Here is a 14749-nt window from a genome sequence, read left to right as displayed (position 1 = left end):
GTTATATGGAGCTGTCCTTATGTGTCAAGTCCAATTCGAATTTAGGAAATACGCAAATTCCGTGTTGGTAAATGACGGCCCATCATCCATGACTAACACTTCCGGTAGTCCATGTATTCAAAAAGATGTGCGCAGTTTTTCTATTGTCACCCCTATGTTTGACAAATGGACTGTATGCACATCCAACCACTTTGAATAGGCACTTAGAACATTGAGTCCACGAATAGACCTGCACAGTTGACGTGCAACCGAGCGCAAGGTCTTCCAATGGGTGTAGGGGAGCTGCTGGCAGTAATATTTGTCCTTTTTGGCATGTTAGGCACTGTCTCATCAATGTATCTATGTTTGCATCCAGGCTTGGCCACCAGATATAACACCTCACCAACATCTTCATTTTGAAAACCACTGGATGACCCTGGGAGAGCTCAGCTAGTATTTGATGTCGATCTTTGCTCAAGACAATCACTCCTACTCCCCATAAAAATACACTGGCCTCTACTGTGAGCTGGTCTCTCTAGGTCCTAAAATGTTTCAATTCTAATTGTGACACTCCTTTTGCTTTCCCCATCTTTCTTATCTTATATTGTCAGTTTTACAAATGTTTTCACTGGGGATACCACCAGTGGAGTACTGATCAAGAATCTATCTCAGTCTTGAATCTACACAAAGACTCTGACCCCAAGGACCTCTGTGGAAGGACTTCCAAAGACTGTCAGAAGAAAGTCCTCCTCATCTCAATTTTAAATTGGTGTCCCTTAACTATGAGACTCTGCCCTCTGGTCCTAGACTCTCCCATGAGGGGAATCAACCTCTTGGCATTTTTTTCTGTCAAGCCCCTTAAGAATTCTGTAGACTCAGACTCAGAGGTCGACAGCATGGCCCAAACTGCCAATGCTCTCCAGTTTTCACAATTTAAGCTAATCTTATTGCCTGCATTTGATCCATATCACTCCATATCTATCCCATCATGATCTGTCCAAAGATTTATTAAATGATGAAATTGTATTCGACTCCATCATTATTTCCAGCACGTTCCTGTCACTCAGTACCTTGTGTGAAAAAAATTGCCCCTCTGGACCCTTCGTATATCTCCCCTCTTACCTCAAACTTATGCCCTCCAGTTTTAGACTCCCCTATCATGGGAAAAAGATGTCTGCTATCGACCTTTTCTACATCCCTCATGATTTTATAAATCTCTACAAAGTCACCCCTCAGTCTCCTACGCTCCAAGAAAATATGTCCTAGAGTATTCAACCTCTCCTTATGATACAAATCTTCCAGTCTAGGTACCTCCTGGTAAATCCCTTCTTTCTAGTTTCATCGGATCCTTTCAATAGTACCCTGTCAACATACAGTATTTGTATAGCTCCAGCAAAATGTCCATCTCCTGTACTCAGGAAAATGGTTGATGAAAACTAGCATGTTAAAAGCCTTCTTCACTGCCCTACTATGTGACTTCATTTCCAAAGAACAATGAACCTGTACCTCTAGACCTCTTTGTTCTATAACATGCTCCAGGGCCCTATCATTGTCTGTGTAAGTCCTACTCTGATTTGCTTTACCAAAATGCAACGCTTTGCATTTATCTAACTTAAACTCCACTTGCCATTCCTCAGCCCACTGATCCAGTTGATCAAGATCTTGATGCATTTCCAGATAACCTTCTTCACCATCCACTATACCACCAATCTTGGTGCCATTTGCAAACTTACTAACCGTACCTTCTAACTTCAGATCCCAAACATTTATATAAATGACGAATAACATTGGACCCAGCACTGATCCCTGTGGCACAGCTCTAGTTCCAGGCCTTCAGTCTGAAAACAGCATCCTCTGCTTTCCACCACCAAACTAATCTTATATCTAATTGGCTAGCTCTCCTTTGATCCTGTGAGATTGAACCTTACTCAACAATGCACCAGCGGTACCTGTAGAAAGTGAGGAGCAGATGCTGGAGAGCACATTCCTGATGAAGGGTTTATGCCTGAATTGTTGATTTGCCTGCTCCTCGAATGCTGCCTGACTTTTCCAGCACCACACTCTCAACCAGCAGAACCTTCTCAAAGGCCTTGCTAAATTCCATGTGAACAATGTCTGCCGCACTACCCTCATCTACTTCTTTAGCTACCCCTTCAAAAAACTCAATCAATATCGTCAGATTTGATTTCCCACGCATGAGGTCATTCTGACTATCCCAAATGAGTCCTTGCTTCTCCAAATGCCTCCAGATCCTGTCTCTCAAAATCCCCTTGAGAAACTCATCAACTATGGATATTAGGCTTACTGGACTGTAGTCTCCAGGCAGTTCTTTGTAGCCTTTCTTAAATAATGGTACAACATTAGCCACCCTCCAAACTTCAGGCACTCCACCCATGGCCGTCCATGATACAAGTATCTCTATTTTGGGCCCTGCAATTTCCTCCCCAGCCTCCCACCAAAGTCCTGGGATATACTCTCATCAGGTCCTGGTAATTTAATGCATTTTAAGACTTCCAGTATCTCTTCTTCTGTAATGTGGACACTCTTCTAGACATCATTATTTATTTCCCCAAGTTCCCAATCTAGGTACAAGGTAAGTTTGGTCACTTTCTTGCTTCAACTTGAACTTGAGACCACTTCCATAAGCAACTGCCTCATGAAGTAATTTGTACGGCTAAACTGGAGTGATAGATTTCCTTTGTTCCAGCACATAATCTGTCAGGTATTAAATGTTTTCTGCACCATTTTGTGCAATATCCCTTATTTAGTATTGTCATGATTTTGGAATACACTGTCACCAGTAATCAGCAGTATCTGTTCTCTTGAAGTCTTCTGGTTAACTTTTCTCTTCATGAAGACCTACAATCTAATTTCTCTTAGTATGCGCAATTTAGAAATAGTGCTGGTTATCACTTCTCACTATGTGTGGCAGGGGCCAAACTTCTTGTGTACAGGTTTCTTCAAAAGCAAAATGACCCATGTAGGTAACCTTTCTCTAAGCAAAGTTTAGCTAAATAAGCAGTATGAAGTTATTGAAATGCTGTATTATTTACAAATTACCCAAAAATGACCTACGTTACTGTAGAGACTGTTAGAAGCACACTAACCATAGATTCTGGATCAGTGGTGCTGGAAGAGCACAGCAGTTCAGGCAGCATCCAACAAGCAGTGAAATCGACATTTCGGGCAAAAGCCCTTCCATAGATTGTCTCCTGTGAGTCTTTCCTTATTTTGATGAAGTTCCAAAGACATAATCACCATGGGGGGTTGTGGGAGATTTGTTCAATTCAAAGCAGCCATTTTGTCACACATTAAAAGTCTGGAAACCATTTTGATTCTCATGTTAGTGTCTGCTTGCTAAGCTTGTATTTTCCCAGGCTCAGCAAAAACGATTGGCCTTGCATCTGTACTGCTACCTGATAAATGAATTCTTTCCTTGCATGGGAATGTTCTTCTCTTTTGCAAGAGCCTATTGTACACTAATACTTGCTTATCAGCTACTAACCAACACTGTCCAGACACTACACTGAGGCTAGTGACTGGGCAAAGTGCCTAACTTGCTCATTATCCAGCAATGAACAGTTTGGTAAGTGTTAAATGATCGTAATCTATATAATCACGCCACTCTCTGTATCTCGTCAGAGTCACTTGTTGCCATTCGGTCGACTTGTCTCTCCCTATGAGCTCACAAATAGACAGTCAATAACTCAAGGTTTGTGTGGCACGACTCACTTTTCCCTAAATTGGACCGCTATGAGTGAATCACTCAATGCACATTTCATTTCATCCCCAACAGTGGTGCTTACTGCACTCAAATCATTAACCCTGTTGAACATTTTCAGAACAATATACAAAATCCTTCACAATGATATGACTTCCTTTCCTGTCATCCAAGGATTCATCCCCCTCCCCTCCCCTCATCCGCCCCAAATGGCTTACAGAATCTTCAACCAGGAAGGATGCTCTTGCTAGAGAGGGACTGAAGTGAAGATTTACCAAATTGATTCCTGGGAATAGTAGAGCTGATGTATTAGGAGAAATGGAGTCTGTCAGGATTGTTTTTACTGGAGTTTAGAAGAACCAGGGACAGAGGGAGGGTCTCACACAATCTTATAAAATTCTAACAGCTTAGACGCAGGAAGAATGTTCCCAATGGTGGGAACATAGTTTAAGGATAAGAGGTAAATCTTTTATGACTGAGATGTGGAGAAATTTCTTCACCCAGAGAGTGGCGAGCCTGTGGAATTCACGACCACTAGAGAGTGATTTTGCCAAAGAAGGAAGTAGATATAACTCCTGTGGCTAAAGGGATCTATGGTTTGTGGGGAGGGTGAGATTAAGGTATTTTCACTGAAAGCAAAATTTAGTGGTCCATATAAAACAATTGGGAGGGTTAGTAAAATGACTTATCTTAAAAAATGCACAGGATAGTAAGAAAAGAGTCAGTTATGTTAGATAAACATGTTAAAAATATGTCATCATTGGGAAGAGGATAAGGAGAAGTGAGTGTATCAGATTAGAGTAAGGTGGAAGATGACAGAGATAATCAGAATAGTGTAGAAGGAGAGGTAAACAATTCTCAAAGCCAAACATCTACAACCTGACTGGCTATCATTGAAATATTGGGACAGTTATAGACTCCCAGAGTTACACAGCGTGGAACCAGACCTTTCGGTCTAGCTTGGCCACGCTGACCAGATATCCTAAACTGATCGAGTCCCATTTGCTAGGATTTGGCCCATATGCCTCTAATCCCTTCCTAATTACATATCCATCCAGATGCCTTTTAAATGTTGTCATTGTATCTGCCTCCATTACATCCTCTGGCAGCTCGTTCCATACACACACCACACTTTTGTGAAATGGTTGCCCCTGGGGTTCCTTTTAAATCTTCTCTTCCCCCACTATTCTAAAACCTCTACTTTCAGAATCCCTACCCTGGGGAAAAGACCTTATCTATGCCCTTCATGATTTTATAAACCTCTATAAGGTCACCCTTCAGCATCCTGAATAAGTCCTGGCCTATTCAGCCTTCCAATTTAGCTCAAATATTCTGATGTCAGCAAAATCGTTGTAAATCTTACATGTCAGACACTGACCTCATATGAATGGAAGAAGCAATGGGAGAACCTTGCAAAACTACTGAGAAATTATTGGGTAATCTATACAAAGACTGTTGGAAGTATTACATTTTTGAGGCACAATGTGGACTTGAGAGAGTCAGGATCAATAACACAACTCATTGTCAGTTGAGCCAATTAAAACAAAGGGTCAGATGGAAAAGGAAATTCAATACATGATTGAACCATGTCAAAACAGTTGGAGTTCAATAGTAGTGTTGGTTCCCAAAGTAGATGGATCACTGAGAATTTCTATAGATTAAAGAAAGTTAAATGCAGACACAAGGACAGATTCATACCCAATTCCATAGTTTGAAGATTGCATTGAAAGGCTTGGCAGTGCCTCAATCCTTTCTAAGAGTGAAAGGGGCACTGGCAAATGTCATAAACAACAAGAGCTAATAAATATCAGTTTTTGTTACACTAAATGAATTATACAAGTGTCAAGTGATGCCATTTCAGTTAAAGCATATCCCAGCTAGACCCGAGAGGCTTATTAATCAATGGGGAGGCAATGGCTTTGTGGTATTATCACTGGAAAGTTAATTCAGAAACCCTGGAAATGTTCTGGGGATCTGGGTTTCAATTTTGCCATGGCAGATGGTAGAATTTGAATTCAATAGATATCTGGCATGGGCAGCACAATGGCTCAGTGGTTAACACTGCTGCCTCACAGCACCAGGGTCCCAGGTTCAATTCCAGCCTCGGGCGACCGTCTGTGTGGAGTTTGCACATTCTCCCTGTGTCTGCGTGGGTTTCCTCTGGGTGGTCTGGTTTCCTCCCACAGTCCAAAGATGTGCAGGTCAGGTGAACTGGCCATGCTAAATTGCCCGTAGTGTTAGGTGGGTTAGTCAGAGGGAAATTGGTTTGGCTGGGTTAATCTTCGGAGGGTCAGCGTGGACTGGTTGAGCCGAAGGGCCTGTTTCCACACTGTAGGAAATCTAATCTAATCTAATCTATAATTAAGAGTCTAAATGATAACCATGAGTCCATTGTTGATTGTCAGGAAAGATCCATCTGGCTCATTAATATCCTTTAGAAAAGAATTTTGATTTATTACTGTCACTTGTATCGAGGTACAGTGAAAAGTGTTGGCTTATGTGCTTTACAGTCAGATCAAACAATAGGGTAATAGAACAGAGTGCAGGATGTAGTGTTACAGTTGCTAAGGAGGTGCAGCAAGAGATCAACATTATTGTTTAAGGGGTCCATTCAAAAGTCTGATAACAGTGGGGAAGAAATTGTACTTGAATCTGTTCATATGTGTGTTCAACTTTTATATCTTCTGCCTGACAGAGAGGATGGAAGAGAATATAACCAGAGGAGGAAGGATCTTTGATTATGTTGGCTACTTTCCCAATGCAGTGGGAAGCATAGATGAAGTCAGTGGATGTGGGATTGGCTTACATGACAGACTGGGCTATGTTCACAACTCTCTGGAGCTTCTTGCAATCTTGGGAACTGCAATTGCCATACTATGCTGTGATGCATCCAGATAGGTTGCTTTCTGTGGTGTATCTATATACGTTTGTAAGAGTCTTTCTGGACATGCCAGAATTCCTGAGCCTCCTGAAGAAGTAGAGGCATTGTTGTGCTTTCTTGACCTTAGTGCTAACATGGGCGGACTAAGATGATAGTTGATGACTGTTACTTCCAAGAACTAGATGTTGTCAACCATCTCCACCTCAGCATCATTGATGCAGACAGGGGCGTGCCCTCTACTCCACTTCCTGAAGTCAATTACAAGCCCCTTTGTTTTGCTAGTATTGAGTCTGCTACTATTGCTAGTCTTCCTCTTGTCAAGAGGAAGAAGAAGGCTTACGTTAGGATGAAATATGATGCTCAGTTAGAGTGCTTGAGAGTTACAAGTTAGCCAGGAAGGAGCAAAAGAAAGAACTAAGAAGAGCCAGAAGGGGACATGAGAAGTCATTGGCGGATAAGATAAAGGAAAACCCTAAGGCTTTCTATAAGTATATCAGGAATAAAAGAACGACGAGAGTAAGATTAGGGCCAATCAAGGATATTAGTGGGAAGTTGTGTGTGGAGTCAGAGGAGATAGGGAAGTGCTAAATTAGTACATGTTATCATTATTCACACTTGAAAAAGATATTACTATTGAGGAGAATACTGGGATATAGGCTACTAGACTAGATGGGATTGAGATTCACAAGGAGGAGGTGTTAGCAATTCCGTATAGTGTCAAAATAGATAAGTCCCCTGGGCCGATGGAATTTAACCTAGGATTCTCTGGGAAACCAGGGAAGAGATTGCCGAACCTTTGATTTTGATTGTTGTGTCGTCATTGTCTACAGGAATAGTGCCAGAAGGCTGGAGGATAGCAAATGTTGCACCCTTGTTCAAGAAGAGGAGTAGAGACAACCCTGGTAATTATAGGCCAGTGAGCCTTACTTCAGTTGTGGGTAAAATGTTGTAAAAGGTGTTGGAATAGGATTTATAATCATCAAGAAAGGATTAAGTTGATTCAGGATTGTCAATATGGTTTTGTGAAGGGTAGGTCGTGCCTCACAAACCCTACTGAGTTCTTTGAGAAGGTGACCAAACAGGTGGATGAGGGTAAAGTGGTTGATATGGTGTATATGGATTTCAGTAAGGCATTTAGTAAGGTTCCCCACGATAGGCTATTGTACAAAAATACGGAGGGATGAGATTGACGGTGATTTAGTGGTTTAGATCAGAAATTGGCTAGCTGAAAGAAGACACTGGTTGATGGTAGTTGATGGGAAATGTTCATCCTGGAATTCAGTTACTAGTGGTGCACTGCAAGGATCTGTTTTGGGCCCACTGCTGTTAGTCATTTTTATAAATGACCTGGATGAGGGCATAGAAGGATGTCACTAAGGTTGGTAAAGTTGTGGATAGTGATGAAGGATGTTGCAGGTCACAGAGAGACTTAGATAAGCTGCAGAGCTGGGTGGAGAGGTGGCAAATGGAGTGTAATGTAGAAAAATGTGAGGTAATTCACTTTGGAAGGAGTAACAGGAATGTGGAGCACTGGGTTAATGGTAGGATTCTTGGTATGTAGACGAGCAGACAGATTTTGGTGTCCAGGTACATAGATTCCTGAAAGTTGTCACCCAGGTTGATCGAGTTATTAAGAAGGCAGTGTGTTAACTTTTATTGGTAGAAGGATTGAGTTTCGGAACCATGAGGTCATGCTGCAGCTGTACAAAAGTCTGGTGCCACCGCACTTGGAAGTATTGTGCACAGTTTTGGTCACTGCATTATAGGAAGGATGTGGAAGCTTTGGAAAGGGTTCAGAGAACATTTATTAGGATGTTGCCTGGAATGGAGGGAAGGTCTTACGAGGAAAAGCTGAGGGACTTGAGGCTGCTTTCATTAGAGAGAAGAAGGTTGACAGGCGACTTAATTGAGGCATCTTTGATAATCAGAGGATTAATAGTTTGGACAATGAGAGCCTTTTTCCTTGGATAGTGATGGCTCGGGGAGGGGATATAGCTTTAAATTGAGGGTTTGATACATTTAGAACAAATGTCAGAGGTAAGCTTTTTTTACATGGGCATGGAACGCTCGGCCTGCAACAGTAGTAGACTTGCCAACTTTAAGGGCATTTAAATGGTCATTAGATAGGCATGTGGACAAGAATGGAATAGTGTAGGTTAGATGTCTTCAAATTGGTTTCACAGGTAGGCATACCATCGAGGGCTGAAGTTCCTGTACTGCACTGTAATTTTCTATGTTCTATGTTCTGTGATGGAGAGATTAAAAACTGAAAGAACTGCAAATGCTATAAATCAGAAACAAAAATAGAAGCTGCTGCTAAACCTCAGCAGGTCCAACAGGACCTGTGAAGAGAAATTAAAGTTAACATTTTGGGTCCAGTGAGCATTCCTCAGAACTGATGGTAGCTCGAAAAACGTTGCTTTATACGCAGAAGATAGTGTAGGGGAGGAGGTAAGGAGTAAAGGATAATTAGGGATAGAGTCCAAAGAGAGAGATAAACAGTTAGACAGATAAAAGACTCAATAACAATCTGGCTGGGAAGGTGAATAGCTGTTAATGGAGACCATTAGTGGCTAACAATAGGTAGTGTGTAATAGGAGGCTATGTGATATCAATGCCTGATGTGTGTGGTAGGGCGCTAGGACATGGGGAATTCAAGCCCTAAAATTATTGAATACAATATTGAGTCTGGAGGGCTGCAAGGTCCCTAAGAAGAAAATGAGGTTTTGCTCTTCCAGCTTGTACTGAGCTTCAGTGGAGCACTGCAGCAAGTCTGAGAGAGAGAGATGTTGGCCAGGGAACAGGGTGGTGTGTCAAAGTTGCAGACAATTGGAAGCTCTGGATCTTTTTTGCCGGCAGGATGCAGATGTTCACCTAGTCACCTAGTTCACGCTTTGTTTCCCCAATGTAAAGGAAACCACATTGTGAGCCACAAATGTAGTAAACTAGATTGTGAAAAGGGCAGGTAAAGTGCTGCTTCACTTGGAAGGTCTGTTTGGGCCCTTGGATACTGAGGAGGCCAGCAATGTCCACATGCCATGAATGCATTAAAAAAATAGTAATGGTTGAATTTCGTTTCTGTAGTGGATACTTGAATGATGCAGGGGTACATAATAGCCTGTGGGAAGAGATGTAGGACCAGCAGAAGGCCTGTTCAAGCAAATGCAGTTAGTTGGCTGAGTAAAGCATTTAGTGAAATGCAAATTTGGAAAAGCAAGAGTAAATTACCTGGGACACAGTTTTGGACAAGGACAAGTGTTGCCAAGAGTGTAGTGCTGGAAAAGCACAGCAGGTCAGGCAGCTTTCGAGGAGCAGGAGAATCAACGTTTCGGGCATAAGCCCTTCATCAGGAATGAGGCTTGTGGGTTGGGCCTGAGAGATAAATGGGAGAGGGAGAGGCTGGGGGGTGGGGGAGCGTCGCTGGGAAAGTGATCCAAGGCACTTTAGGACCTTGAAACCACAGCGTCTTCCTTTCCCCTCTCCCCATATTATCTCAGTCACAAGCCTCCAACTTGGCACTGCCATCCGGACACATCCATCACTTCCCCTCTGACCTAACACCTTGTCCCTCACCTTCATCCACCTATCACTTCCCTACTGCTATTAGGGGGTCTTTAATGCAAGGAGTGTCAGAAATAAGAGTGACAAACTTAGAAGATGGATCAGTACATGGAGCTATGATATTGTGGTCAACCCTGTGGGTTTTACAGGGGCAGGAATGGTTGCTAGATGCACCAGGGTTTAGATCATTTAAAAAGAACAGGGAGGGTGGAAAAAGAGGAGGGGGTGTAGCATTGCTAATCAGAGAGTCCATCACAGCTACAGAAACAAAGGTTGTTGAGGAAGGTTTGTCTACTGAGTCCGTATGGGTGGAAGATAGGAACAGTAAGGGAACAGCCACCTCATTGGGGGTTTTCTGCAGACCCCCTAAAAGCAGGAGAGAGATTGAAGGATTCACAGGCCAGCAAAGTTTGGAAAAATGCAGATATAACAGGGTTGTTGTTATGGGTGATTTCAACTTTCCCAAAATCGACTGGAACCTCCTTAGTGCAGATGGCTTGGATGGACCCTTTTTGTCAGGTGTATTCAGGAAGGTTTCGTTACTCAGTATGTAGACAGGCTGACAAGGGGAGAGGCCATTTTGAATCTAGTGCTCAGCAATGAGTCAGGACAGGTGTCAGATCTAGCGGTGGGAGAACACTTTGGTGACAGTGATCACAACTGTCTCCCATTAACATAGCCTTGGAATGGGAAAATGGCAGTTACCGAGGGAAGCTATTTAACTGGGGAAAAGGAAATTATGACGTTATCAGACAAGAGTTGGAAAGTACAGACTGGAAGCAATTGTTCCACAGAAAGGGCACAGCAGACATACGGAGACTGTTTAAGGAGCAGTTGTTGCAAGTTTATCATCAAAAGGAAGAAGGCAACTTACGTAAGGTGGAGGAAGCAAAGATCTAACACAGCTTTAGAGGATTACAGGCTTGCTAGAAAGGAGTTCAGAAATGGACTGAGGGGAGCCAGGAGGGGGCATGATAAAGACTGGGCAAGAAGGATTAGGGAGAATCCGAAGACATTTTACTCATATCTGAGGAATAGAGAATGATCAGGAAGATGGTAGTGCCGATCAGGGATAGTGTAGGGAACTTGTGCGTGGAGACTGAGCAGATAAGGGAAGCCCTAAATTAGGTTTTTGCTTTGGTTTTCACGAAGGAAAGGGACTTTGTTGTGAATGAGAACTTTGTGGAGTTGGGATACAGGCTTCAACAGATGAAGATTGATGGAGTTGATGTGCTGGAAATTTTGGCAAGCATTATGATTGATAAGTCCCCAGGGCCAGACCAGATTTATCCTAGGCTGCTCCAGGAAGCGAGAAAGGAGGTTGCTAAGCCACTGGCGAACATCTTTGCTTCCTCACTCTCCACGGGAGTCATACGGGAGGATTGGAAGGAAGCGAAAGTTGTTCTTCTTTTCAAGAAGGGTAATAAGGAAATCCCTGGCAATTACAGACTAGTCAGTCTTACGTCTGTAGTCAGCAAAGTTTTAGAAAGAATTCTGAGGGATAGGATTTATGACTATTTGAAAAAAGCACGGCCTGATTAAAGACAGTCAGCATGGCTTTGTGAGGGGCAGGTCATGCCTCACAAATCTTATTGAGTTCTTTGAGGAGGTGACAAGACATGTCAACAAAGGTCGAGCAGTAGATGTGGTGTATCTGTTCTTTAACAAGGCATTTGATGAGGTTCCCCATGGTAGGCTCATTCATAAAGTCAGGAAGTATGGGATACAGGGAGATTTGGCTATCTGGAATCAGAATTGGTTGGCTAACAGAAGGCAGAGATTGGTTGTTGACGGAAATTATTCTGCTCGGAGGTCAGTGTTGAGCGGGGTCCCACAGGGCTCTGTTCTTGGGCCTTTGTACTTTTTAGTTTTTATAAATGACTTGAATGAGGAGGTTGAGCGATGGGTTGGTAAATTTGAAGATGACAGAAAGGTTGGAGGCTCCGTTGATGGTATCGAGGGCTATTGTAGGTTGCAGCATGACACACACAGGATACAGAGTTGGACTGAGAAATGGCAGATGGAGTTCAACCTGGATAAATGCGAAGTGATGCATTTTGGAAGGTTGTACGTGAATGCTGAAATATAGGATTAAAAACAGGATTCTTGGCAGTGTGGATGAACAGAGGGATTTTGTTGTTCAAGTACATAGATCCCTCAAAGTTGCCACCCAAGTAGATAAGGTTGTTAAGAAAGCATATGGTGTTTTGGCTTTCACTATCGGGGGGGTCGAGTTTAAGAACCGTGAGGTTTTGCTACAGCTCTACAAGTCCCTGGTGAGACCACACTTGGAATATTGTGTCCAGTTCTGGTCGCCCTACTATGAGTAAAAGTGAGGTCTGCAGATGCTGGAGATCAGAGCTGAAAATGTGTTGCTGGTTAAAGCACAGCAGGTTAGGCAGCATCCAAGGAACAGGAAGTTCGACGTTTCGGGCCAGAGCCCTTCATCAGGCCTGCAGGGTTTGCTTTATGAGGAAAGGTCGACTAAGTTCAGACTTTTCTCTCTGAAGAGAAGGGCGAAGAGAGGTGACCTGATCGAGATATACAAGATAATGAGAGGCATGGATAGAGTCAATAGCCAGAGAATTTTCCCCAGGGCAAGACTGACTGGCATGAGGGGTCATAGTTTTAAGATATTAGGAGAAAGGTATAAAGAGGGCATCAGAGGAAGGTTCTTTACACAGAGAGTTGTGAATGCAGGGAATGCGTTGCCAGCGGTGATGGTGGAAGCAGTGTCATTTGGGACATTTAAGCTACTACTGGACATGCATATGGTTAGCAGCGAATTGAGGGGTGCATAGGTTAAATTATTTTATTTTACATTAGGATTAATCCTTGGCATAACATCGTGGGCCAAAGGGCCTGGTCTGTGCTGTAGTTTTCTATGTTCGATGTTCTATGATTTAAATCACAGATCTTATATAAGTGAAACCATCCACAGTGTGCCTCTTGCAAACCCTGTAAGCATCTGGAGAAGAATGAGAAGCAGTGTTCTGACCAGCATAAGAATCATCCTGAAAAAACCCTGTGAACAATGACCACTGAACTTCTTTCCAAGCATAACCTCCATCTGTACATACATTTATTTTTCCATGTCTGTGTGTGTTTGTGTGTGCACACACAAAGGGGAGTTCGTAAAGTGGTTTACTTTGTTGAGTTAAACATTAGCGATTCATAACAATTCGCCTATAGTAAGAGTCTAATTATTTTTAATAAAAAAACAATTTTTTCAAGGACAGAAGCCTGGGTCTGTGTTCTGTAAATTGGAGAATTTCTGCATATTTCTCAAAATCTATAACTTTTGTGATGAATCTGGAAATAGTGAAGCTTGATTTCTACACTGCTACCCAGTGAATCGTGACCGCATGAGGGTTTTGTTGAATCTCCGGTCACTAGCTAAGACCCTGTCACATCTACAATATTTTATACTTAAATTGTGACAATTTATAAAACAATGTTACCTCATTGAATCTAAGCATTTCCTCCAAAGATAAAGAATGGTCCTCTGGTAAATTGATTATAATCTTTTTGGCTATTTCATCCAATACTGCATCAATATGCACATCTCGCAAATCAGTAATCTGAAAGGAATCACCAACATCATATTTTTATTATTTAGCAAAAATAACCACACACACACACACACACTTCTCAATTAATATATTGAAAACAAAATTTGAAATTCGCTGATTTAACAAAAATAGGGGATTTGCAAACAGATTTTGACCCAGAGGAAACATAAATAGGTATGCAGAAGCAGGTGTGCAGAAATGTTAAGGTATACATGTGAAAGGACAAACAAGGAATGACAGTATGATGGCTTGTGTACTCAACTCCTTACAATAATTCCTTATACACTCATTTCTGTGTGGCCAAATTTAGCTCTAACTCCATTTACAAACTTGATGATGATACCACTGTAGTGGATTGAATCTCAAACAATAGTGAGATAGAATACAGGAAAGAGACAGACAGCTTAGTGGCATGGTTTAATAACAACAATCTCTCCTTCAATGTCAGCAAAATGAAGCAGCTGGTCATTGACTTCAGGAAGCAGAATAGAAGGCATGCCCCTGTCTTCATGAATGGTGATGAGGTGAAAGTGCTCGAGAGTGTCAAGTTAATAGGAATAAATATCACCAATGATCTATTCTGGTCCACCCATGTTGCGCCACCGTCAAGAAAACACACCAACACTTCTACCTCTTTGAAGGCTAAGGAAATTTGGCATGTCCACACGAACCCTTACCAATTTTTATAGATACACCATAGAAAGCATCCTGGCTGATGCATCACAACTTGGTACGGCAACTGCTCTACCCAAGACTGCAAGAAATTACTGAGAGTTGTGAACGCAACCAGTCCATCATGAAAACTAGATTTCCTTCCATTGACTCCTTCAACACTTGCCAATGCCTTGGGTAAGCAGCTAACACAATCAAAGATGTCTCCCATCCCAGTTATACTCTCTTCTACCCTCTTCCATGGGGCAGAAGATACAAAAGTTTAAAAACACAGACCAAGAGATGCAAGAACAGCTTCTGCCCCATTGTTATCAGACTTTATGAATGGACTTCTCATATGTTAGAATCTTTTCTGCACCTGTA

General features: G+C 42.3%; 1 protein-coding gene across 1 annotated transcript in view; it reads right to left on the bottom strand.

The window, feature by feature from the left end:
* The window catches only part of LOC132834399 (dynein axonemal heavy chain 8-like), a 1143262-nt gene that overhangs the window by 723434 nt on the left and 405079 nt on the right, over window positions 1-14749 (bottom strand). Inside the window, exon 20 of the mRNA XM_060853284.1 lies at window positions 13604-13723. Within this exon, the coding sequence (XP_060709267.1) occupies window positions 13604-13723 (120 nt within the window). The remainder of the gene's footprint in view (window positions 1-13603; window positions 13724-14749) is intronic.

The sequence above is a fragment of the Hemiscyllium ocellatum genome, chromosome 3, assembly GCF_020745735.1.
Source record: "Hemiscyllium ocellatum isolate sHemOce1 chromosome 3, sHemOce1.pat.X.cur, whole genome shotgun sequence".
NCBI classification, from domain to species: domain Eukaryota; kingdom Metazoa; phylum Chordata; class Chondrichthyes; order Orectolobiformes; family Hemiscylliidae; genus Hemiscyllium; species Hemiscyllium ocellatum.
This window is presented reverse-complemented; position numbering and strand designations above follow the sequence as displayed.